Raw genomic sequence first — 26210 nt, forward strand, 5'->3', positions numbered from 1 at the left:
ACACCATTGGTTACAACAAGATCTTGACCAGGAACTAATAACATATTCAGGAGCTAGCACTGATATAAGAAACACTGTGGCCTGAGCAACACAAGAACTTTGTTTGGGTAGTTTTGACTTTGTTTATCCTAATAATAGGTGATAACAATGGTAAAAGAGATAAGGATATATAAAATATCCCCTCTTGGTGATAAGAAAAGAATGGGCAAGATTTCTAAGCAAAAGCTAAAGGCCACCAAATGCTGAATTTGCTCCATGGTATTTAGATTTTACTCTTATAGCTATAAAAAGTATCCTTACTATTGAAATTACTGCAGAAAATTCAGTAACTGGGGGAAAATTTGAAACTCTCCAGCCCACATTCGTTCTCCCTCCTTAATACAATGATTTTTAAAAAGCAGTTTTTTGGGGCACCTGGGTGACTCAGTTGATTAAGCGTCCGACTTACACTCAGGTCATTATCTCACAGTTCACAAGTTTAAGCCCCACATCAGGCTCTGTGCTGACAGCTCAGAGCCTGAAGCCTGCTTCAGATTCTGTGTCTCCCTCTCTCTCTCTACCCCTCTCCTGCTCAAACTCTGTCTCTCTCTCTCAAAAATAAATAAAACATTAAAAATTTTTAAAAAAGAAGTTTTTTAAGGGGTGCCTGGGTGACTCAGTCAGTTAAGCATCCAACTCTTAATTTTGGCTCAGGTCATGATCTCATGGTTTGTGAGTTTAAGCCCAGCACTGGGCTCTGTGCTGACAGCACAAAGCCTGCTTGAGACTCTCTGTCTCCCTCGCTCTCTTTGCACCTCCCCACTCTCTCTCTCTCTCTTTCAAAAGTAAATTTAAAAAATTTTTAAAAAGCAGTTTTTTAAAATGTGAGGTTTCTGAGGAATGCAGATTTGACTAGCCAGTCAGACCTCATGAGGAGTAGAAGTGGGTCAGTACCTGAGGTCATTCTTGATGCTTCCCCAGAAGTACATGACCCATTGCGCTTCCCTCTCTGCTCTTTTCTACATCCACTCTTGCCTGGCTTCCTCTGTAAAAACCTGAACAACCTAGCCTGTTGGCCCAAGCGTACATGTCTCCAGGGCCCGCCATCACCAGGAGACAGTGTTAGAATCCCTTGGTGTAGATTCTTAAGAATCTGACTGGCCTAATTCAATTTATAGTTGGATACTTTAGAAGAGCCTGCTAAAACCTTGACCTTTACATTATCACCATGCTAAAAGACGACATTCCCAGCCTCCCTTGAAGCTCAGTGTAGCCTGAAGCTAAATCGTATGCAGTGAGAATGAAGCGAAAGTGTAGCGAGTCTTCTGGGAAGTTTCCTTGGGGTTAGCTGTGCTGATGTGATGGCCAAGATCACAAGAGCCACACCCTTGAGCCTGGGTTACTGAGGAAGTCCCCACACCAAACCCGAATGGCCTACATCCAAGCATATTTTATGTGAGACAAATGCATGCCCATCTTGTTAAAGTTTCTGTTACTTGCGACTGAACGTAAACCTGACTGACAGTTTCCTCTTATCCAATGAGCTGTGACCAGAGAGGCAGGACAGGGGGATACTGCCCAGATAGTGAACCCCCAGATCGGAGCAGATTTCCCAGGAAAGTGGGCCTGGGCAGAGCAGGCAAACCATTTGGAGTATTCCCAACACTGGCTGAGGTCCACTGCCAGACCACTTGGGTTTGTAAGGAAGGGCAATACTAGGATACATATAAAATTTTGGAGTGGGCTGATATCGTACAGCATGCACCAAGGTAAAAATTGTAATTCCGAGGAAACCGGCTCTGAGTGTTGGAATTATGGGTAGCATCGCTGTGGGCCAGGTGGGCAGATGCCCTGAGCAGATGGAAGTCAACTGTTCTGCTAATAATTGAAGAAACGTTGGTCACATTCTTTCAGAGATCTGGTTAACTCATTCCCTTTGGCTACTTAAGGCTGTAATTTATAGGCAGCAAAGTCACTTAGGATAATAAAGCCCCCAGGCCTGGTAGCAAACTGCTGAAATTTTTCAAGAAGAAAGGGATGACTTAAAAAGCATCTCAATTGGCTTCTCCTGGGTGAATGATACCCAGAGGAGACAGGTTTCAAATGTGTCTCCATCATTCACATCCTCAAGAAGGAAGATGAGAGGAACCAAGAAAAAAATACGAAAAGTGCTACATTCATTTGAAATATCCGACAAGTTAGGGGAGTCCTGGAACAGGTTTTCCACAGAACTACAACTCCCAGAGGACTCAGATCCCACCATTATTTTCTTCCTTTTTCTCCAGTTCTTAATGAACTGAGAAAAACTGGTTCAAATATCAATTGGCTTGAATGCACCTATTTAATAAAAGGAAGAAGGTATGTCATTTTTAAAAGTAGCCTTTCTTCTATATAGCCGTGTCCTTCTGGACTGCAGTCTTTCTGTTTAACTTCTTCCCAAGTGGATAAAATCCTAAAAGTATGTACGTAACCTTTGATGGCGAAGAAGCACCTGGCTTTGCAATGCCGGTGCCCTCAAAGTGGCCGTGTCCCTCTGAGTCACAGGCACAGCAGGCCTGAGCTCAGCCACAAATGTCAAACACTTAAACGAAGAGATTTAAGAAAGAAATCGGTTGTTCTATGTGTTCGGAAAAAATTTTTAAATGGTCTGTAGAAAATAGGGGGGGAAAAGTATTCCATTCTCTGGCCTTAGCACAGATCCCCTAAGAAGGCACTTACAGAAACAGAAACCCTTGGGGCGCCTGGGTGGCTCAGTAGGTTAAGCGTCCACATCTTGGGTTTGCCTCAGGTGATGATCTCACGGATCCTGTGTTTGAGCCCCACGTCGGGCTCTGCGCTGACAGCACAGAGCCTGCCTAGGATTCTCTCTCCCTCTCTCTCTGCCCCTCCTTGGCTGTCTCTCTTTCTCTCTCAAAGTAAATAAATAAAATTTTATGAAAAGAAAGGAAAGAAAGAAAGAAGCAGGAAACCTTTATGGAAATGAAGACCAGCAATGTGGAAAAAAAAAAAACCCAAAAACGATGATTTATTCGGAGTTTACCACCACAAGGGAGTCAGCTGCCATGGCTGCAAAGACAGGCAGAAAAGTGGGAAAGCTTTATAGTAGAAAAAAAGAGAAGACTGCAGGTGTACCCTCAATAGACATCGTTGGCACAAGGAAACTGTAAGCGAGCTAAGGAGAAACGGGGCATCCTGTGTGATTGGTTAGGGATGACTATTGGCTTTCTCTAGTTGGTCCTAAGTTGGAAATGGGACAAAAATGAGGGAAGCTGTCAGTTAATAATCAGGTCCTGGCCATTTGGGGCCAATTGTTTCAGAAATGGTCGTTGAGCTTTCTGGATCGTTACTGCAGATATCTCCAGCAGGCTCCCAGGGCTACTTACTGTAGACCAGGGGGCTGGCTTCCTGCACCGGTTGCTGTAGACTGTGGGTCAGAGCTCTATTTTTGTATATAGTCTGGCCATCATCCGTTTGTATATTCAGTTTCTCATCTTTCAGACAAAGACAGCTGACTCTGAGCAGCTGACCTACAACCAGCAAGGTAACTCCCAGCTATTTCTATACAGCCACTTCGAGAGAGAGAGAGAGCTAATTCCCTGGGCCACCTTGCCGAGAAGTGCCAAGGACACACCGCTTAATGTGAGCACATCCCTCTGAACTCAGTGCCCCAAGATGACGAAGAAGGGAAGGGTAGTGGTTGTGATAGCGCTGGAGTCCTAGGTGGAGAGGAGGGACCAGGGCTCCGTAGTGCTCAGCTGCCCTTGTAGGTGAGAACCCTGTGGGCAGGTATGAGCAAATACTGATGCGGGGGTCCCACACCACCCTCCAAAGATTCTAATTTAATCTAGCAGGCTGGAAATCAGTGTCTTTTCAGAACTTTCCCAGTGATTCTAATGTGTGGCCCAGGTTGGCAGCTACTGACCAAGATGAACAAACCTTGGAATGACAACTGGGAGCAAATATTTAGCAATTAGCGAAAATGAAATCCGGGCGCAGAGCCATGACCACTTTCTCGAGAAGCCTCCAAACTCTGTCTTGCAATGTTGGACTGAAATAGGGTAGCAAATAGCAGCATAGAGTGTGAGCCTAGGTATGCGAAATGAAAATGCTGCAAGATCTAAACCGAGGGCATAACGAGCGAATGTGTGTCCCAAAAATCACGGCAAACACAACTGAGCTGTGTACCTATTTTGAGCAGCAGGCTTCATTTTCGTTTTAACCATTAAGCATTTCATTTCATCCCTTTAAAATGCAATTTTATCATAACTTCTATTTCTCACGGACTGTGATGAGCGCACGCATGTGTGCGTGTCGTCACTGTCTAGGCTTGTACATTTCTCAAACACTTTAAGCAGAAACAATTGCATTTGGGGCATGTAAACTCCCAAACCTTAAACGAATCACACACTCGCTCCACACAGGCTGGTCTCCATTTTTTATTTCTAGTCATTTCTAAATTTTCAAATTTACCCATTTACCTGAATTTGATACAATATCACCCCCTGGTGGACATCTAGGGGGACGCACACTTAACTGAATATTTAATCCTGCAAAGGAAGCATCTAGTACACTGGTTCCCTCCCTCTCTCTCTCTCTCTCTCTCTCTCATTCTCTTTTCTCTCTCTCCATCTCTCCCTCTTTCTTTTTACCAGCAGAATGTTCCCTTACTGAAAATCATATGCAAAAGCTCAATGAAGCAAACGGAGCTATGCTGGGCTTTTTCTTTCCGGCCTTCTCATTGCCAACCCCATATCTTCCTCACCCCCACCCCTGGGTGTCCAGACTAGAACTTATTATCATTAAACACAAGCCATCTCCTGCCAAAATTAAAATTAAAGTTACATATATTTCTCCAAAGCTTCCTAACCTTTAGTGAAGAGCGCCTCCTTTCCCATTTGCTAAAGCCAAAACCCTCCCGAGCATCCACAATACACATGAGCAGATTAAAGCCTCTGAGAAGGTCTGAGTCAAGAAATCAGGCTAGATGGATTTATTTCAGCAATTCCCAAGTTCATTTTATCATGACACATTTCCCCTCCTCCCCAGTAGTTTTTTTTTTTTTTTTTAACAACCTGTGGAAAACTCTTTGGATATATTTCATTCAGAATGATTGTTTCCTCTTAATCAGCTAATTAGCTCTTTGGCTGCACCTGCTATTCAATCTTCAAAAACCGTTTCAGCAAAGTCAGTGACACAGCAAAGCTAAGTACTCCATCATTTGTGGTAATGGAAAGTACCACCATGAGGTGACTGACCCCAGAGAGCCGTTGGGTTGATGCCATGCCCATAGGTAACTTCATCCCTGTCTTCTAACCATCATGACCAGCGGAGGGAAGGAAGAGGCTGCCTCTGGTACCAGCAGGAATCATGCTTTGTCTGATATTAAATGTAGTAAGCCTGTGTCACACGATCACCGTGTATTTTATCTAGAGGGATTGTAATACTCACTTGAGTACAACCTGCAAACGTGATGGGGAGCTTTGCAACAGTGAGTTAAGTGTTTTCCATATATTATCTCCTCCTGTGGATTTATTGGCCAAAAACCGTCAAAATCCCTACAGCTTCCAGCATCCATGCAAATTAGCACAGATCTTTGAAGGCTAGGTCTGAGAAAAATCTTACTCTATCACAATTGTTTTTAATGAAAATAGAACTTTATGCTCTATGTCATTTAGCACTAGAGCTGAGTCTAAGGCTACTGATTCCTATTGCAGCATTTCTAATTTTGACAACAAAGATAGACCTCATTAACCTTTCGTGCAATGGAAAAGTTATTGGAATCCATTCTGGTGCTTAAATTGTATTTCGATCCATAGTGTCTGGGGCCATTTGCTGTCATGTCATGTCAATTACAGGTTTGACTTGGGAGTGGGGGTCCTGGGGGCTTGGACACACTCATTCACCAGCCTGGCAGCCTCCAGAGCGGTGCCCCAGTGCACAGAGATGCCCCCACTCCCGTGGCCATAGTTGTGGACCACGGGCAGCCTCCGGCCATCCTGGGCCAGGAGCTCCATCTGCAGCCGCACACCTGCAGGCCTGAAGGGCCTTAAGCCTACCTTCTCTCTTACGTTGTGGGCTCTGTGGAGGGAGGGCTCAAGAGCACAGCACCGGGAAAAAATATCTCTGCTAATGTCTGCATCTGGGGACACATCCCAGTCTCCTTTTTGCCTAGTTCCACCCAGGATTACATTGGATACGCCAGGATAAACGTATGTCAGCCCACTCCCATCTCGGATAAAATGCTTCAACCAGGGAGCCTGAATGGCGAGCAGTTGGCCCCGCATGGGGAACATCTCCGAGTCTCGTGCAAGCTGTCTGCTTCCAAGGCCTGAGCAGTTGACCACGATGTCGAAGGATGGATGAAGCTCCCACAGGTCTCCTATGCATCGGGTGAGTATCAGGACCCCACTTGCTTTTAACCTGGGAAAAAATGAGAGAGACCATCAGGGAAGCCTTAGCAGCTTCCTGTGCAGCCCCTCACAGGAAATTTTGGACAAGATCATGAGCGCATCCAGCGCCCAAGCAGGCCAAATGCCAGCCATCAGCTGTCTCACATCCTTGGAGACTAGGGATTCCTAAACTCCAACCCAAATAAATCCTGTTTCAAAAATTCAGAACAAATGTCTTGTCTTTTTTATGTTTTGTAAAGTTCCTATGGTCATACTAGATGCTAAATAAATACTAATTTAATCAATCTTTAAAATCCCTAGGCATGCCTTTTTTATGTCATTTATTCAGCGCCTAAATTTGTAGCCTTAGGCATTTTGTCTCATATTGTTAACTTTTGCATGTTCCTTTGTATTACTCTGGTCTCCCTAAGGAGCTGTTTGGGACAGTGGTCACATTTACATCTACCAGAGATGACAGCATGAGAGGAATGTAAAATATTTGCAGCTCATGGATTGACAGAGATGGTCAATAATGTTATTTTGGACCAAGTATATTGAAAATAAAAAGAAATGGCTTATCTATGCCCTGTAAGTATTTTTTTTCATTGTGGTAAAATACACATAACATGAAACTCATTCTGTTGACCATTTTTAGGTGTATAGTTCAATGGCATTCGTTTTAATATATTCATCTATGAATTTTGTGGTGACACTGACCAACATATTGCAGTGTGTTTACATTCTTTAAAATAGTGAATGTGAATAAAAGTCTTTTTTTTAATGTTTATTTTTGAGAGAGAGAGAGAGAGAGAGAGAGCACAAGCAGGGGTGGGGCAGAGAGAGAGGGAGACACACAATCTGAAGCAGACTCCAGTCTCTGAGCTGTCAGCACAGAGCCCAGCACAGAGCCCGATGCAGGGCTCAGAACCCACTAACCGTGAGATCATGACCTGAGCTGAAGGTGGATGTTCAACTGACTGAGCCATCCAGGCGCTCCAAGAAAAGTCCTATAAAAAGAGTTTAGGAGGGCTCTATCCTTTACCAATCATAAGACCTCAGTCAAATTCTTTAACTTCTGTGAACTTTTAATCCTCCATCTGTAATTTAGAGATAGCAATACTGACTTCATAGGTTCCTTGTGAAAATGAAAGGAGATAGCATCTGAAAAAAGTCTGTTGCAGCCCATAGCACACTGTAGTTCCCCAATAATTTTTTCTAATGGGTAGAAGGGTGTAGTTGCTATGCTCCTATAAAATGCAAGAGCAGGTAGCTCACATAGGGGTACACCTATTTTCCACACCCATCTAGCACTGACATCCAATGGTCTAATAGCTTATAAGAATGACATTGACATTTGGGCCTCAAAAAATGTTTTAAATTGGTTATAATTTGAACGTATCTTGGTTTTGCTTTTAATAGATTGTAGATTCCATGTGTTGATAGTTGAACACTGTGTTCTATGTTCCAACTCTTCTAATTAGACTTCAGAATTATTCTAATTCAGAAAAATAAAGGAATTTTACCAGCCTTAGGACATGACTGAACTGAACTTCTTTCCTCAACTGTCACCTAGGGATAAGAATGCGGAGTCCACGGGGTTTTTATAAAAAATTCTGTAAGAATTCAACACATGCAGGGGCGCCTGGGTAGCTCAGTTGGTTGAGCATCTGACTCTCAATTTCCGCTCATAGCATGATCTCATGGTTTGTGAGTTCAAGCCCCACATTGGGCTTCACACTGGTGGCATGGAGCCTACTTGGGATTCTCTGTCTTTCCCTCTTTCTGCCCCTCTCTTGCCCATTCCCTCTCTCTCTCTCTCTCTCTCTAAATAAAACTTTTTAAAAATAATTCAACACATGCAGATATCCTTTTCCTTTTCAAAGGGCCCCTGCTGGCCACTACTGATGAAATACACTTTCTACCTCTGAAATGATGATAGCAGCTGGGTTGTGGGAAGGCCCTGGCAGGCTTGTTGCGCTGTGTAGCTCACAGGTCTCCACCCCGGGAGGGAACTTGTGGAATGCGCCGGGACCCGGCTGTTGCAATACAACCATGAGGCAATGCCCGGTCATTACGGTGTATCCCATGGGCAATGCAGCAGGTGGCACCAGCGTGGAGGAGGAAACCTCACCTGGAAGCTGGATGTTAAACCAAGCACTTCTACAACCATGTGAGGTAGTTATTCTGGAGACTTTGAATGACACGGTTGGGGGTACAAACTTGGTGACTTTCCCCAGAGGCCCTCCTGAAACTGAGCAAAACCTCAAGACTGAGAGAATGCCTTGTCCCCACCTCCCATGAGGAAATGGGGGACGGGGACTCAAGAAGTTGCTCTCCATAGCCCCAGACCAGTGTCTTCCGGTCATCACACTAAAACCCAATAGTGCCCATTTTCACCAAGCCCGAAAGGCAGCCTGCCCACTAAACATGGGGAATGGCTGTCTTCAGAGCCCTTCCGTTAACTCTCTGGTGTTTCAGCAAGAGTTAGAGTAGGCGTGGCCCTGAGAGGGATGGGGGCTCCACTAAGTGCCTCCTCACACACACACACACACACACACGCACACACACACACTCCACATCCCAGGAGCAAAGGGGAATCCTCTCACCCTTCCCTTCTCTTGGGACTAGAGGCATTCCTGCACCCCACCTCTCATCACCCGCTGCGGCCGAAGCCAGCTAAGAGAAGAGTCCTGGGCAGCACGAAATACGTAGGTGGGGGCTCAGTGTGGAGACCCACTGGGGAAAAGGGGGCACACGTGGGCTCTAGAACGAGGGGTGGGACTGCTTTGATGGCGATACTGGTCAGCAGGACTGCAGGGCAGGATGTGGGGTGCAGCCCAAAAGGGACAGAACTAGGGGTGCAGCAGAGCCAAGATACTGCCCTGGAGCACATGTGTGCCTGGAATTCACCCGCTGACACACCCTAAATTTGGGGGGGACCTAATGAGTAGAAACTGGGGAAAAACATTCTTTTTGTCATTTAAAATTTCTAAGCACTTGCCAAAGGTAGACATTTTAACAATTCTTTGATAACATTTTAATAGCTTGTACCCTTATTCTGGGCATATTATCCAAATAGGTCCGTGGATTACACAAATACAAAGTAAAAACTCTCTTCTAAGGATCCAAGATGACTTTGGGGTGAGAGGGTCCACGATTGTCTCTGCAAACCAGACTGCTTTTGGAGAATCGGCCCCCACCAAGGAGGGAGGAGGGAAGAGGGGATGACTTGGTGTCTGCTCCCCAGCTGGCTCCTCAGAGCGGTTGGAACTTCCTGTCAGAGGGCAGGGGTGGGGGCCTGAGGACCAGAGCCTGGGGGGACTGATCTGAGGAGAACTGGTGAGGTTACGCCTGAGCAGGGCTGCACGCAGCGGAACGCCGGGGTCAGAGCTGGAAAGAGGACAATTCTCCCCATGGCTGCTATGGTTCAAAGTACGTTGGAATGAGGAAAACAGCATTGAGGTTTTGAGTTCCTGATGTAAGGGTAGCTTGGAGTGGAGAGAAAGTGAAGAGCTAGGAAGACACTGCTAAAGATGTGGAGAGATGCAGGGATGCAGGGAGGCTGGGAGAGGATGGCGGCCAAGAACACAGGGCAGAGGCTGGCTTTGAGAAGCATTTGGTTATGTATTATGCACACATTATTAGATGTAGTCCATTAAAAAATTAATTTTGGGGGCACCTGAGTGGCTCAGTCAGTTGAGTATCTGACTCTCTATTTCAGTTCAGGTCATGATCCCAAGGTCATAGGATGGAGCCCCATGTCAGGCTCCTCACTTAAGTGTGGAACCTGCTTAGGACTCTCTCTCTCCCTCTCTCTCCTTCTCTCTGCCCCTCTCCCCTGCTCACACACTGTCACTCAAATATAAAAAATTTTTAAAAGATAATAAAAAGAAGTCATCCTTGCTTCAAGCCTGAATCATGGCACCTTAATGACAGTGAACAGAAACTTAACTATGTTCAGTCTATTTGAAAATGAGATAAGAAGGAAACCTAATTTAAAATCTCATTTGGCCCCAATGTTTATAGCCGTGCTTTTACCAATAGCCAAATCGTGGAAAGAGCCCAAATGTCCATCAACTGATGAATAGATCAAGAAGACGTAGCTTAAATATACAATGGAAGACTACTTGGCAATGAGAAAGAATGAAATCCTGCCATTTGCAACAACGTGGATGGAACTGGAGGGTATTATGCTAAGTGAAATAAGTCAGTCAGAGAAAGACAGATCCCATATGTTTTCACTCATATGTGGAGCTTGAGAAACTTAAGACATTGAGAGAAAGGAAGGGGGAAAATAGTTTCAAACAGAGAGGGAGGCAAATCCATAAGAGACTCTCAAATACAGACAACAAATTGAGGCTTAATGGGAGGGGTGATGGGCATTAAAGAGGGCACTTGTTGAGATGAGCACTGCATGTTGTATGTAAGTGAAAAGTCATGAGAATGTACCCCCAAAACCAAAAGCACACTGTATACACTGTATGTTAGCTAACTTGACAATAAATACATAAATCTGTATTTTAAAAAAAGAAAAGAAAATCTCATTTGGCAAATAGTACTATGCACACAGATTCACAGAAAAAGTCCACTCTTTCTTCATAGTGTCATTTGGTGTAGCTATACCTAAAATAGCTTATAATAGTTAGATTTTAAATGTACATATACACTTACATATATATGCATATTTTGCATGTGATAGGAATGCAAACAATTTGTACTCAGAAGGTCAATGGTGATGTTTTCAAAATATATCCACAAATTCTTTGAACCCTTCAAGGCTGAAGCCTAATGCCCTTCTCTTTGAATGTGTCTGGACCCGGTCACTTGCTTCTCATGAATATACATACATATATATATATATGTATGTATATTCATTTGATCCATATAATCCTGGATTTTCTTTTCCTGCAACGTATATTATTGGGACAATTGACAAAATCTGAATAAAGTCTGTAGATTTCAGAAATGTACCCATGTTGAAGGAAAAATAAAGTAAGATAAAACAGATAGGGAGGCAAATCATAAGAGACTCTTAACTATAGAGAACAAACTGAGGGTTGCTCAGTATGGGAATGGGCTATTAAGAAGGGTACTTGTGATGAGTACTAGGTGTTATATGTAAGTGATGAATCACTAAATTCTATTCTTGAAACCAATAGAAAGAAAAGAAAAGAAAAAAAGAAAAGAAAAGAAAAAAGAAACATACCTGTGTTAACATAATGCCCTCATTCTGGTAAGTTGACCTTAGTGATATAAGAGACTGGCTGTGAGTTTAAGAAATACATATTCAGTATTTGGGGTAAAGGGGGATCACATCTGCAGCTTACTCTCAAAAGGTTCAAGGGAAAAGTATACATTTAGAGGAACAAGGATAAAGCAAATATGGTAAGTATAAGATTTGGGGACTCTGGGTGAAGAATACATGGGATTCCTTGTACTTTACATATAGTCTAACTTTGTCCAGACAACATGATCTCCCCTGATGACCACATTCCTCACTCATTTCCTTGCAATGCATATTCCAATAAAATCAACTGCATTCTATTTCCCACTTCTCAGAATAGCCATCCCCACTTTGACCACTCCATGAACTTGTATTATGGCTCTAAGTTCCATTCAGGGGTAGAGAAGACTCTGGTCCCTTTGGGGAAGGGGGTGTGGATGAGGCCCAGGGTCTCCGTGGGCAGGGTGGTCCTGGAGGGGAGCAGCTGTGCACCCTAAGTCAGACCAGCAGGTGAGGTTTCCGGGAACAAGCTCACCTGTGTAGCCGCCTTGGGGCAGCTACTGAAGCCCCATTGGAGGCTCCTAAGGCTACCGCACCGCGCACAGCCTCCATCTATTTCCTGCTAACCTTATTACCATCACCAGAAAAAACAAATACCATCATTTTGCACCTTCCTGGCCGGTACCCTCCCACTTATCCTTGCATACTGGGCAGAAAGTGGGGTGTTCACAGTCAGCCTGTGTCCGGGACCATCATTTGCCCCCACTCCCCGCTCCTCTGGTTAGAGCTGGCAGATGCCGGGAGGGGGCAGAAATAACTAGAAGCCTGGCAAAGGATGGCTGCGCTCCAGCAGCAAGGTGTATGTTCGTCCTGGGGAAGCAGGGGTCTGCTGTGCACAGGAAGGTGCCTTTGCAAGGTGGGCATTTATGAGACAGGGTTGATCCATCATGTTCCTGATGTACAATCCATATTTCTATCCAACTGCGGGGGGAGCCACACGAGTTTCTTTCAGAGGCACTGCTGTGAGTCAGGCCAAGTGGGAGAACAGAAGCTGCAGGAGACAGAGAGAGTAACCGCAAGGCTGTATTAGACCAGTGGGAAGGAAGTACAGAGAGAAAAGCTCAGAGCGGTGAGTGCTGTGGTCAGCGCGGGCCTTATCAGGACCACAGGATAGAGCATGGCCTCCTGAAAGAAAGACATGCACCTGAGTTACAGGGCTCCTGGCACAGAAATGAGGCACCCAGCTTTCTGGATATTGTCAAAGGCAGGATGAGCCTGCTCCTGCTGGGATGATTTATTTAGGTAGGATGTCTGGCGAAGAGACAGGCTCAGTTGACTTATTGCCTCTATGATTCATTTCCTGGAAGGGGCAAGTAAAAAGCAGCAGAATATGACTCCACTGGCTGAGGATATAAAACATGATCTGCATGGCTGATTAAACCTCTGAAGGGTTTTTATTCTCTTGTTTGTTTTGTATATTATCGGGCATTGTTTCTTTTCATGAGACTGAGATGATCCATTCTGTTCTTTGAAACAAAGCTGAAGGTCTCGGTTGTGGTTAAAAACACTTTTTTCCCTTTCCTGGGAGTTTATATTATTTCAGAAGGATAGAGCTTAGATTGGAGACATTTTTGAGTGGCTTCCTGAGTGAGATGCCTGTTTTTGAGTCAGAACACTGTAGGCTGAACACTCACATTGTGTAGAAGGGGCGTAGGAGGCAACACAACAGACCCCGGGGGTGAGGAACAAGCAGGGATTGTGTGGCTTCCCAGCTGGCTTCGCCCTAGTGGAGAAGAGTAGGTGACAGCCCACAGAGTGAGCCTCAGGGGTCCCACCCCCTTACCACAACACTGCCCCACTTCCCACCTGGCTTGAAATCCTTGCCCGAAAGGCTTGCTTTGGGTTCAGAGGAGTCCCTCCTCTGCAAAGCCTCACTCAGGAAGACAAGGAACATGCGGTTCTCTTCTTCCCCCATGTCGGCCTTCTGGCAAGATGCCAGGCTCTGAGGGAAGAGAGGACAGCTAATCTCCACAGAGAGGAGACCCTGTGTGCTATCTGTGCAGGCCAGGCTCTGCTTTGGGGGGCAGGAGGAAGAAGAAGGTTCAAGGGCACAAGGCAGTGCTGAGAAGCTGGGACGGGGGTGGGGGTGGATGATGGGACAAAGGTGTGTGTACGCTGTCTGTCTGAGACGCTCATGTCCCAGCCCACTGTCATGGTGGATGTGTATATCCAACAGATGGACTGAAAAAGACCTCCCCAGGACAAGAGCAGCCCCCCAGGCCTCTTCTCATGACTTTACCTAAAAACAGACAGGAAGCAACGTGCCCCTAGACACAAACCCTAGCTGACTGGTCATCAGGCCAGTGGCATTGCTGTCAGGAGGTGGCTCCCACTGGCACAAAGTACCACTGACTCCAGGTTATTTTAAGTAGAGTAAAATGCTGACAGCAGGCTTCTGACAAATGAGAAGGTAGCAGGATGTTCCCCCTGTCTTCATCCCACAGTTAGAGATTAGGCCTGAAAATAATGTTATTATGGAAATAGGGGCCTGTCTTCCAGAAGGTGATACTTTAGAAGCAGGCAGAACAAATCGTTCAGATAATATTTGTTTCCATATGAAAGTGGTTGAGGGTGGCCCGCAGAGCTAACACATTTATTCTCAGCCAGAATGGGAGGGTGGCTGGGATGGCGGCCATGCGGGGGACTGGCCCTCGCTGTCAGCCTGGGGATGCCCCTCCCCCACCCAGGGGGAAGCGTCCCACTGCTCAGGGCAGCTCCAGGCAAATTGCAAGACTTATGAAGACCCCTCAGAGAGGGGACATGTACACTGGCTGGCTTCCCTGCCTCTGTCCCCTCCCATAGCAATAGCACCTATTCAGGTGCCCTGGGACTTCATGCTCCCTCTGTATCCCATCAAAACCCCCCATCTCCCAAGGACCTTATCTGTTTTTCATGAAAGCAATGCACCCTCTCTTCCAGGAAGAATTTCAGCTTTCTGTCTAGACTTTATATCCAATGCTTCTTTGAAAAGTCAGGAGAAATTACATGTACAAACACACACACACATACACACACACATACACTCAAACATACGCATATGATTAATGTCAGCTCAAGACTATTTCTAGGACTTAGAATTTATCCTGGCTAATCTGAGCTGCACCTCCCTTCCACTGGACCACTTAGAGGGCCCCATTCTGGCCCTTCTCCAGCTGTGCATGAGAAATGAGTATGTGGGGCCAGGGGGTGCACCCAGCCAGAGCCCTACTCCTTCCCTTCCAGTTCATGAGCTGGGAACCCAGGTTCCCCATATTTTCTCCCTTCCAGGGCCTGCCCTGTCTTCTTCTGAGGGGCAGACCATGCCACTGTGTGCACCCTTGTCCAAGGTGGCCAAAGGATAGCTATTTTGGTGTGTGGAGGGGCGGGGACTGTGAATAGAGCTTGGGTGTATGGGCTGGGGTGCCTCGTGGCAGGAACCTAGAGCCTCCTGCTGCCATGTTAATATACAGCACTCCTGAGAATCCAAGAATTCTCAACATAAACTTGACCTTCGCATAGTTGCAAGTCACATTTGTTAAGTTAAAAGGATAAATTATATTTTATTTAATGGCTTGGTAGCTTAATTTGGAACTTTTAAATATTTACACATATCCGTATGGAGTCCTATTTGTATTCTTGTTCCAGGCTGGACAACATAGAGGAGGGTCTGGTTTGGGGCATGTTCTCTAACTATACTCAAAAATCACAACAGAAGGAAACTTCAGGGGACAAAGGGCAATAGAAAGGAAACAGAGTAGAGGCAGTTTATTGAATATATAAATTTAAAACATAGCATTGTGTCAGGTGTGTATTAAGGAAAAGATGGAAAGAAATATTCATCAAAAGAAAATATTTTTCTTTTCAAAATTGGAGTGTATAGAATGCATTTGTGCCCCAAAGTAAGAAAATGGTAGAGAGAAAGGGAGAGAGAGAGAGAGATGCAGATATGTCAAAAAGACACAAGAACAGCTTGAAGAGGCTCCTACTGGCCAAATCTTAGGCAATTTGAACATCAAAATAAATAGTAAGAGTAATAGATTATAATTCATTGAATAAAATAGGAATCCATGGGTCCATACTGATATAAATAAATAATTAAATAAATAGAGCTGGAAAGAGTTCTTCCTTGTAGGAGAAGGCAAACTAAATGTAGACGTTAGAAATTATCACTTGGCAGGGCACCTCTGTGGCCAGTCTGTTAAGCATCTTACTAATGATTTCAGCTCAGGTCATGGAGCTCATGGTCATGAAATTGAGCCCTACGTCAAGCCCTGCATCAAGTCCTGCATCAGGCTCCACACCGGGCATGGAAACTGCTTAAGGTTCTCCCTCTCCTTCTGTCCCTCACCTGCTTGCTCACACTCTTTCTCTCTTTCAAAAAAAAGTAATGTTAAGAAAAAATTTTTAAAGAAATTATCACTTGGCAAACATTATAGAAATGACTGAAGCAAGAATCATGAATGGATGCTAAAACTAGTAGGAGCAGAATATTTACACAGGCTCAAGGTGTATCTTAGCAAAGCATTTAGTAATTACAAAGGAAAAAAGATCTAAATTCACACTGGAGATAACGGGCAGGCCAGGGGATCAAAGTTAACATCACGAGAAGGGGACAAACCAACACCATGTGTCTCCTACTATGATGCACTAAGGATTCAACATTCCTTCTACAGGGTTCCACCAAAGTGCACAACCTCAATTTGATCACGAGGAAACCTCAGACAAACCCCAGCTGAGAGACATTCTCCAAAGCAATTGGTCTGTACTCTTCAAAGTTGTAAAGGTCATTGGAGACACACTGGAGACATGACAACCAATGTAATGTGTGACCAGGAATTGGACCGTGGACCAGATATATCTATATAAAGGACCTTACCGGGTCTTTTTTGGGCAACATATGAATAAGATTCATAGATCACAGCATCAGTATCAATAGCTAGATTTTTATCATACTACTCTATTTATGTAAATGAGTATTCTTTTTCCTAGAAAACACACATGGTAATATTTAGAAATCATGGGGCATCATGTCTGCAACTTACTCTTAAATTGTTCTGGGGGGGAGAAAAAATACATATGTATGTATACTTATATATATATGGGAGATAGAAAATGATAAAGAAAATGTTCGGTATCGGCATAAAGCATATCATTCACCTGCATAAAGAGATCACTCATCCACTTCCCTTATCTTTATGGCCATCACCATGCCCCGTCCCCAGCCATCTCCACACAGAGAAGCCAGCCATTGACAGTCTCTTTGATGGGGAACAAACACTCCACAGGATTCTCCTTTCCCTGCTCTGTCTGACCTTCCAAAGACCACAGGGATCCAGTCAGGTTTTCTATAGACCTTCCTGAACACGGAGAAAAAAAGTCCAAGATGGGGGAGCCAAACAACAGGCTTGGGGGTAACAATGAAACTTCAGCCTCAAAGTATAAATCTCTCTAATGACACCTTTTTATACTCAACATTTTGTACATGTTCTTCCATTTTTTGTCATAATCAAACAGAATTATGTACCATAGTGACAGTAAAGCTCTGCCCCTTGTGGCAGCCTAATAATTCCCTTCATCTGAATTTAATTAAGATAAAGTATATGATACCTCCATCTTAAATCACTAGCATTAACCCTTCTAATTTTCTATTTCCAGTCATTTTAATACTGTCAGGACACAAACGAAAACTACACAGTACTGTCACTGAGGGAAAGACCGTGTTGCTGCTGAAACTTGAATGTCGGCTGATAGGCAACTTCATCACGTGATGGCTCAAATGCTTGTGTATCACTGATGTCTACAGGTTCGAGGTTAGCATGCACACATGCTTTAGGGCCCAGTGAACAAAGCATAAAAGTATGGGTTTTGTGAAAACTGGAGCTTACAAAAGGAAAACATCCCATATAAATTGCTAATAGATAAAAATAGAAGAGCACTCACAAAGCTACAAAAATGTATCATGATGCTCCTGACACGTGCCTAATAGACATACGCTCCCTCCTCTGTGCTCCCAATCCACCCTCAAAATTGGTACAACCCCATACCATGTGTATTACTGTAATTGTTAATCAACATATATAAACAAACACATGTACACACACATATGCATACATACACACCATCACCCCCCCTTAGACTATGAATTCCTTAAGAAAAGCGATAATATTTTTATCCTTCTTTTTTGACCAGATTCTAACACAGTGCCAAGTTCAGACATAGATATTCAACACAGAATTGTGGGACTAATGAATTGTCTAAGTCAATTACCTTATAGTCTACATCTGGGACCAATCATTGCCACTGCTTGCCTCGAGACACTCTTCCAACGTTTACACAATAGTTCACATTGCCCCTACTTATCTATCAAATATACACATTTGGGGACTGAAAGGACCAATGTTTTACAACCCTCAATATGCTTACAATTTCCAGACTAAAGAGAGATTTATTTATATATCTCAAATAAAAATGCTCTTGATGTGTCTCCTAACTAACTGGAATCAGAAAGTCCCCAAAATCAAGCAAAATATAAGTTCAAGGTATTTTGGACTGGGCTCAGTGAGGAAGCAATTACCTAATTTAGATAAGCTAAGACCTCTCCAGTTTAGGGATCTTATTTATAACAAAGAAAATAATGAAGCCATTTTCTTTATCAATAATGAGAAAAAAAAATTCAAAAAACAATTTATAATAAGCTTAAGATTCTCCATCTAAAGAACTGGAGCAAATCATAGGATTTTATAGCTGGAAGCATAAAATTTACAAATGAGGAAACTAAGACACTGTTTCAATAAAGTGAGGTTTACTGGTGGTCAGGGAACCAAATCATGCATCATGAAGAAGAATCATGCCTCAGGCACTAGAAGAAGAGGATGGATGTGTTACTACCAGTGTGGTGTGACTTACTCTTTCTGACACAACACTGTCTTCAGGTTGTTTGACAAAACCCTAGCCGTTGTGAGCAACAAGACACAATGCAAAAGAGCCCTGAGGGACCGTGGGGAGTTTTCCATCTGTATTTTATGAGTAGCTATGCAATTATTTATGGCTATGCTATGAAAGATAAAGGAAGCAGCAGAGAGCCATTTCAACTGACCTCTTCTCCAACCATGGGAGGTAGGCGGGGCTTTCACATTTCAGAGTCGTGAAAGCGTGACCCAACACATGCTGGGGGAATTTCTTCAGTTCGGCCTCAGTCATCTTTCGAAACCCCAGGACCACATCAGCCCAGAATGGCACTTCTTCAGGAGGAACGCTCCGAAATATCTGCCAACTCCAATACATAAGTGGAAAAATTTCCTGAAATTTTGTGAAGTAACACATTTCTGGTGAACCCCACATGACATTCTCTAAAGCATTTTAGAACATACTTCCAATACCCACAAAAAGAAAAAGATCTCTTCTTCTATTCCCTTGGGTTCGGATAATTAAGCAGCTAAGTTTAAAATATTCATGAGGCACCTGGGTGGCTCAGTCGGTTAAGCGTCTGACTCTTGCCTTCAGCTCAGGTCATGATCTCACAGCTTGTGAGTTTGAGCTCCGTGTCGGGCTCTGCACTGACAGCACAGAGCCTGCTTAGGATTTTCTGTCTTCCTGTGTCTTTTCCCTTCCCCTGCTCAAGCACTCTCTCTCTCTCAAAATAAATAAACATTTAAAAACATTCATGATTGGGGAGAATAAGACATTTAAAAAGTTGTGTTTTAAAAATCGGCCTTTTTTCCCCCTAAATAGTTGTTGCTCAGACTTTATTTACTTATGACTATGCATTCTTGAGGAAAGGTTTTTTGTGTTTTATATAACATTTTACATACGTTGTAAGCATCCATCAAAAGTTTAAAGGTTGGCCTCAGTTCTGAACAAAACATCTAAATTGGAGTGAGCAGTGGTGGGTGTACAGGAGGCAGGAGTGTGAATTATGAGGTAAGTGTGAATTTGGGGTTAAGTTGCGGGTCATCACCTCACACTGCCAATAAGAGGTGCTGGGGTGTCTGGAGGAGCCCTGTCACTGTTAGGCCACCAGCATGGCTGGAATGGATGGGGCTGGCATGATACTGGTTGTTAACAAGCCGGAATGGCTCTACCAAGAGCTGCCAGGAATATGTTTGGATTTGTAGGTATTGGGTTGTTCTCATCAAGAGGAATAAGTGTTATAAACCACGGCGGCTCTAAAAGAGCAAGGAAAATCACTTGAATGCTATACATGGCTGCTAGTGATGTGGTCTTCAACATACCAGAATTCGTATACCTCTAAGTAATTTATTCAAAGCAGTCCCCGGCAAAGGTATAAATGTTTGCTGTGGGGCTCCATGCTGGGCCATTCTGCACACTCTCCTGGGCTAGATTTCCCCATCCATAACTTCACCATCATCTGTAGACCCAACACTCAGGGGGCTAAACCTCCAGCCCTCCTCTCTCTCCTGAGCTCCCAGACCAGACCCAGACTTACAATGACCTTCTCTTCCCATGTCACATGCCATCAACTACCAAGTCTAAAATCCTATCAGTTTTCCTCCCAGGCTTCTCTCAAATCCATCTCCTCTCTGTCCCCACTGCCAACACCTAACCTATTGCACCACATCTCTCTCTCCATACCTGTTCTCCTCACTGGAGGCATGATAGTTTTGACATGTAAATATGATCCGTTACTTCAATGTGTAAAACCCCTCAAAAGCCTTCCATTACCCTGGATCATCTTCAGTATCTCCAACACACCCCAGTCACCCTTGACTCATGTCTATGCATATGCTGTTCTCTCTACCTGGAATGGTTTTCCTCTTGCGTCCTTGGCCCTGTCTGTGTCCCCTTCACTTCTACAATGTCACCAGACTAACCTACACTTATCTGGATGGTCTCTGCTGAAATATCACTTTGCTCCAGGTTGCTTCTCATAACTCCTCCGAGCAAGTTTATTCTCCAAATATATTCTTCCATAGTATCCTGTACACTTCCCTTGGTAACTTGTGTCTTGTTTGCAGCTAGTTACAATTAGGACATTCCCTACAGACCATAAGCTATACGAAGGCAGGACTGTGTCTTCTTTTCTTAAAAATTCACTCAACATACATTTATTAAGCATTTACTATATGCCAACAGTATGTGCTAAATTGCTCATTACTGTATCACTAATACCTAAGAGAGCACCTGATACTGGTGGATGCTGAATAAGTTGTTTTGAAGAAATGTATAGATGAACAGATGAATAAGGCTATACACTTATGCCAAAGAGGTACAAGCCCTTGTCTTCGTTTGACTGATTCAAATTGCTTTTTTGGAAGCAAATGGGAGAGAAATCATTCATGTGAGAGCAATAAATAACTCTCTTTTAGGCTAGCTTAAAGTATATTCTTTTTAATATCCTTGATGGTGGCAAAATCTTAGTCTTGAAAGGACATTTGAATTTTAGACACAACTGCTTTCAAAAATTACTTAGAGACAACGTTTGTGAGTTAATTGGTTTTGGTCAGAAACTAATTGTGGCTATAAATCAATAAGGACAATTTTTCTCAGTGACTCATCCGCTGGATCTGTGGACAGTTATAGTATCAATTCATCCTCAGAAGGTAGTGAAGTAAAAATAGCTACGTTGGGTATAGACTGTGGGAAATTAGTGATATCAACACCATTAATGATGGTGAGGGAGGGCAAGAAGAGGAAAAAGATAGAAACCTGCCTGAGGCAGGTGTGTTCACTACCAGAAAATGTCAGCAGACAGCCGGATCACAAAGGAGGAGGGAGGACAAGTATTTTTACACAGCACAAATGACACAGTGATTTTGACAACTTAGTAAAAAGCAAACATCCCTCTGATCTTCAGAAAGGTATAGGGCATTACTTTGCCATCACATAGGATAACACAGATAACATATGTGTTGTCATAAATTAAAAGTGATAGAATGGTTAGTTTCCTTTTTTTAAGAAGATAAAGAAAGAGGGGCACATTGGTGGCTTAGTTTATTAAGCTCCCAATTCTTTATTTCAGTTCAGATCATGATTTCATGGTTCATGAGATCAAGCCCTACATTGGACTCTGTGCTGACAACACAGAGCCTGCTTGGGATTCTCTCTCTTCCTCTCCTTCTGCCACTTCCCTGTTTGTGCTCTCTTTCTCTCTCAAAAATATATAAACATGTTTTAAAAAGAAGATAAAGAAAGATATTGTCATATTCTAAGTGCTAGTTTGTGCTAGAAATGTCGAATAGGATTTTTTAACTCTTTCATTTCATTATGCATGTCCCCTGAAATCAGATATTAAGAATCAAACAGAAGTGTCTTAACCATTTCAGAAATATGGTTCCTAAATGGCACTCTAAAAGGTAAGCTTAGTGACCTACAACGTTTACTTTTTGGGGGATGTCTCACTCTTCAATATCACACCTGTTGGCTTTCCATCAGCCACATTATCCCCATGTAACTCAAGCTCAGTGTTTACCTGCTGTATGTTTTTTTTAGCCATATTTGCTAATCACTGCATAATCCTTGAGGAAACTCAAACTAGTATTTGTGATGAGAAACTGTAATGGTTGTTTGAAAGTTGAATGCTATATATACTAGTATATAACATACAATTAATATACTAATAACTTGTCTTTCTTGAGTTCTTAGAAGCAAAGCCTAAAATGTTTTTCAAAATTCTCCTGCACCTAATTCAGCACTGTGATCACAGCAGACACTCAACAATACTTTATGTTGAATTTTAAAGTCTATTAAGATCATTCTGAATTCTAAAATAACTTCAGATATCCTCTCTTACCCAGATACCAGATGAACACCAGCATCTTCAGCTTCTGCAGAATTGGCAATTGCAAACAGGTGATCAAAGGTCTCTCTAAACCATCGCTTCAGTGTGGGAATGGGTGTGTCTGTAATCATGGGGTGGGGGTGGGGGATGGGGGAGCAAAGCAGAACAGAAAGGAAGCGGTGACAATAACTATGCTTCAGACAAGCTCCTTCCTAGAAGCTAAAGAGGCAGGGAGGAACATTTAGATAAGGTACCACACTCTATGGAAAATCTACCAGCAACCAGAGTTTTGAATGCTGACATATGCTGTTGACTTCCGTTCGTGTAAAGATTAATCATCAGAGGGTAAAATGGCTGATCAGGACAAAATCTGACATATGAGCCCCCTAGAAGCTAGTCTTTGGCATTAAATATATTCCAGACCTTGACAGGTTCATAAACAATCTGAGCAGAAGTGAGTTAGTTCACGGTTGAGGTATCCAGCCGGCCACACAATTGAGATGATAGGAGAAAGAACCAGAACTTCTTTCACGGGTCCTGAAAACATGGTGGGTGATAAGGGAAGATCTGTGGGGCCCAGATCAACCCAAACAGAGAACACACTGAACATCAATAGAAAGCCGGGATTGCTCACCCTCTGATACAAGGAGACCAGGTCTGCATGGTAGAGCTGAGCTCCTCAGGAGGGACTCGCTGCAGTCCTATCCAAGGCTGCCATGATGAGCATCCCTTTCCACTCTGTGGAATCATGCAGTAGCTTAGAGTAGCACTCCCCAGGTCACTAGAACATGCGAGAACCACACTAGGCACCACCTTTCTGGCAGAGTCCTGAGGATCAGTGCTCCCTGTAACCCAGGCATCCCTGTCAGAGCACAAGAGGCTGGCCCCACATCCAGCTTCTGGAAGGGTGCAGACTTATCAGGGAGGAAATAAGGGTCAGGGTTGAAAGAAGGGTCATAGTTCAAGCTCCAAAATAATAGTGTCTAGTGTAGGCACAGAGAGCAAGCATAATCTGGAGTGGCAGACAAATCTGAATGGGGTGGAGAATTTGGCTGTCCAGTCCCTATGGAAGGGTCATGAGGGAGAATCCAGGGTCAGGCAAGGGACTGGGGAATGAAAATCCTGAGGGACTTTTGTGGGGAACTGAGGGAGAGAGGACACTGGGTAAGCTCTGCTTGGAGAGAGTCTCCTTTAATTCACAGTAGAGATAAAAAGGCCCCTGGAGACATCCTGCTCCCCCAGACCAAGTCTCCAGGTCAATGAGGACATTTCAAAAGCAGGGCTTTATAACAATTCACTTGTTAAAGTGCCAATAAATATTTCTTTAATAGTGGATCTGTGCTGTCACCTTTAAATATGTGCCCTTGTGAACTCAACACTTCCAAAATTGCAGACTGGGCCACTGGTTTAGAAATAAGGAAGAAATAATAAGCTGCAAAACGAGCTAAATTAGACCCCAACATTGTACCCAATCATTGGATTGTACCCCAACAATCTAAGCCAGTGTATAGGGCTGTATTGAAATGCACTCCCTGTTCCCATTTCAAACTTTAAAAACAAAATATTGGCTGTGACTCGCACACTGTAGGAGTCATCCCAAAAGAAGAGACAATTCCAATTCAGCAGTGGATAGAGCCAGCGAGCCTGGTGATCCAATCCATGTTCAAGTGCTGGTAAAAGAAACCTGGAGCTGGAGTAGTGGTAATAATAGCAATTGCTGATACAGCACTTACAATGTCTGAGGCACTGTTCTAAATACTTTACATGTATTAATTTATTTAATCCTCGCAGCAACCCTACAGGATAGATATGGTCCCCATAGGGTGCTGACATTTAGTGATCTCTGTTATCACTGGGGCTGGTCTGAAACAAGCCCAAAGAGAAGACTAAAGTCCTTATCTGGAAGCACCAGAGAGTAACACTGTCTGATCCAGGGGCCCCACCACCTAGGCAAAGGGTGAGCTTGGGCCTCAATGGCTTGGATGAACTCTTAGATGAGCCTCTTTCTTTGAAGATGATTCCATGACTATCATGCAGCCTTCTGACCGCTCACCCAGGCCTGATGCAAGCAAAGGGGCTCCCGGACAATGGATGTATGAACTCTGGTCACAAGAAAGGTGCCCAGAAAGTGTGCACTAGCATTCTGCAAACACACCAAGCTCCTGTGCTTAATCCTGTGCATGTATAATTTAGATGGGGGGAAAAAAGCTAAGATTAAAGGAGAATAAAAGCATGGGAACGAGAAAGTGGAGACAGTGAGTATAAACCTCATTGGCTGCCAAGTGATTTGGGTTTTTATTTAATGCTGTTTCCCTTCTCCTTCTATTTCACAAGAAGAATATAGACTGGAAAGGATGTGTGAACATATTTTAAAAACTCAATGCAGGGGTGAGTGGGTGCCTCCGTCGGTTGAAGGTTCCACTTCCGCGCAGGTCATGATCTTGTGGTTCATGAGTTTGAGCCCTGCATCCAGCTCACAGAGCCCACTGTAGACCCTCTGTCCCCCTCTCTGTCCTTCCCTCACTTGCTTGCATTCTCTCTCTCTCTCTAAAAATTAAATAAATATTTTAAAAAATCAATGCATCTTTAGGCCCAAATACATACTGACTGCTTGTATGCTGGCTTAGAAGTGTGAATAGTTTTAGTCTGGTTACGTGATCATTACTGGTATCAGTGGAAAGACTTAGAGTTACCAGCTGTGGTAGTCAGGGGAGCCGTTTCCCAAATACTTCTGACTGTCTGTCTTCTGGGAGCCTTATAGAATTGCACTTCTTGGCCACCTTCCGAGGGGCGGAAGCATGTGACTAGTGTTGGCCAATGACCGGGCATCAGAAGTAATGAAAGTTGCTTCCTGGCCAGAGCCAGCTGAGGTGAGCCTTCCCCAGAGCTGCTTTCCCCGCAGGTACAGGTACTGATGACATTCAAGACAGTGGCGCCATCACATATGATGAGCAGAGCCCTTGCTGATGCTCAATGGACATGTAGTCTCAGCAAGAAACGAACCTTTGTTTTTTAAGCTGCTAGGATTTGGAGCTTGTTTGTCCTACAGCATAACTGAGCCTTTCCTAACAGATGAACCAGTATGATGTTAAGAAGTGAACGTTAAGGGGCACCTGGGTGGCTCAGTCAGTTGAGCATCCGACTTCAGCTCTGGTCATGATTTGTGGGTTCGAGCCCCACGTCGAGCTCTGTGCTGACAGCTCAGAGCCTAGAGCCTGTTTCACATTCTGTGTCTCCCTCTCTCTCTGACCCTCCCCTGCTCATGCTTTCCCTCTCTCTCTCAGAAATAAATTTTAAAAACATTAAAAAAAAAAAAAAAAGAAGTGAACATTAAGGGGCACCTGGGTGGCTCAGTCAGTTAAGCATCCAACTTCGGCTCAGGTCATGATCTCACAGTTTGTGAGTTTGAGCCCTGTGTCAGGCTCTGTGCTGACAGCTGGGAGCCTGGAGCCTGGAGCCTGCTTTGGATTCTGTACCTCTGGCTCTCTCTGCCCCTCCCCCACTTGTGCTCCGCCTCTCTCAAAAATAAACATTAAATACAATTTTTTTTCTAAAAAGTGAACATTAAGTTACATGCATATCCAGCTGTCTTTGTCAACAGAATTCCACTAGTAGCATTCTAACATCTATCATACCTGACAGAGGCGCTATAATCCCTCTCTTACCTGGATAAACGTGAGGAATAAGCATTCCAGCTGCCACGTCACTTGTGGTTTCAGGAGTAAACTTGTCGGAAATGACAGTAACGGAGCATCGCGGGACCAGTTCGGAAACGCACAGGGCGGTGGAGAGCCCCACCACGCCTGCCCCCACTACCGCAATGCGTACCGGATCCATGGGC

General features: G+C 43.9%; 1 protein-coding gene across 2 annotated transcripts; it reads right to left on the reverse strand.

The window, feature by feature from the left end:
- Positions 1–4414: 4414 nt before the first annotated feature.
- DDO (D-aspartate oxidase) lies at positions 4415–26210 on the reverse strand. 2 transcript variants are annotated; one of them, XM_077780001.1, is made up of 4 exons: positions 26035–26210; positions 22382–22490; positions 18728–18904; positions 4415–6399 (listed from the first exon to the last, which is right to left on the reverse strand). In XM_077780001.1, the coding sequence occupies exons 1-4, from the start codon at positions 26204–26206 to the stop codon at positions 5829–5831; spliced, it is 1029 nt and encodes a 342-aa protein (XP_077636127.1). In that variant the 5' UTR covers positions 26207–26210; the 3' UTR covers positions 4415–5828. The 2 variants fall into 2 exon arrangements, with proteins under 2 accessions (XP_077636127.1, XP_077636126.1); XM_077780000.1 differs by lacking the exon at positions 18728–18904 and having other exon boundaries at positions 26035–26206.

Source organism: Crocuta crocuta, unplaced genomic scaffold (genome assembly GCF_008692635.1).
Source record: "Crocuta crocuta isolate KB4526 unplaced genomic scaffold, BGI_CrCroc_1.0 scaffold147, whole genome shotgun sequence".
Classification (NCBI taxonomy): domain Eukaryota; kingdom Metazoa; phylum Chordata; class Mammalia; order Carnivora; family Hyaenidae; genus Crocuta; species Crocuta crocuta.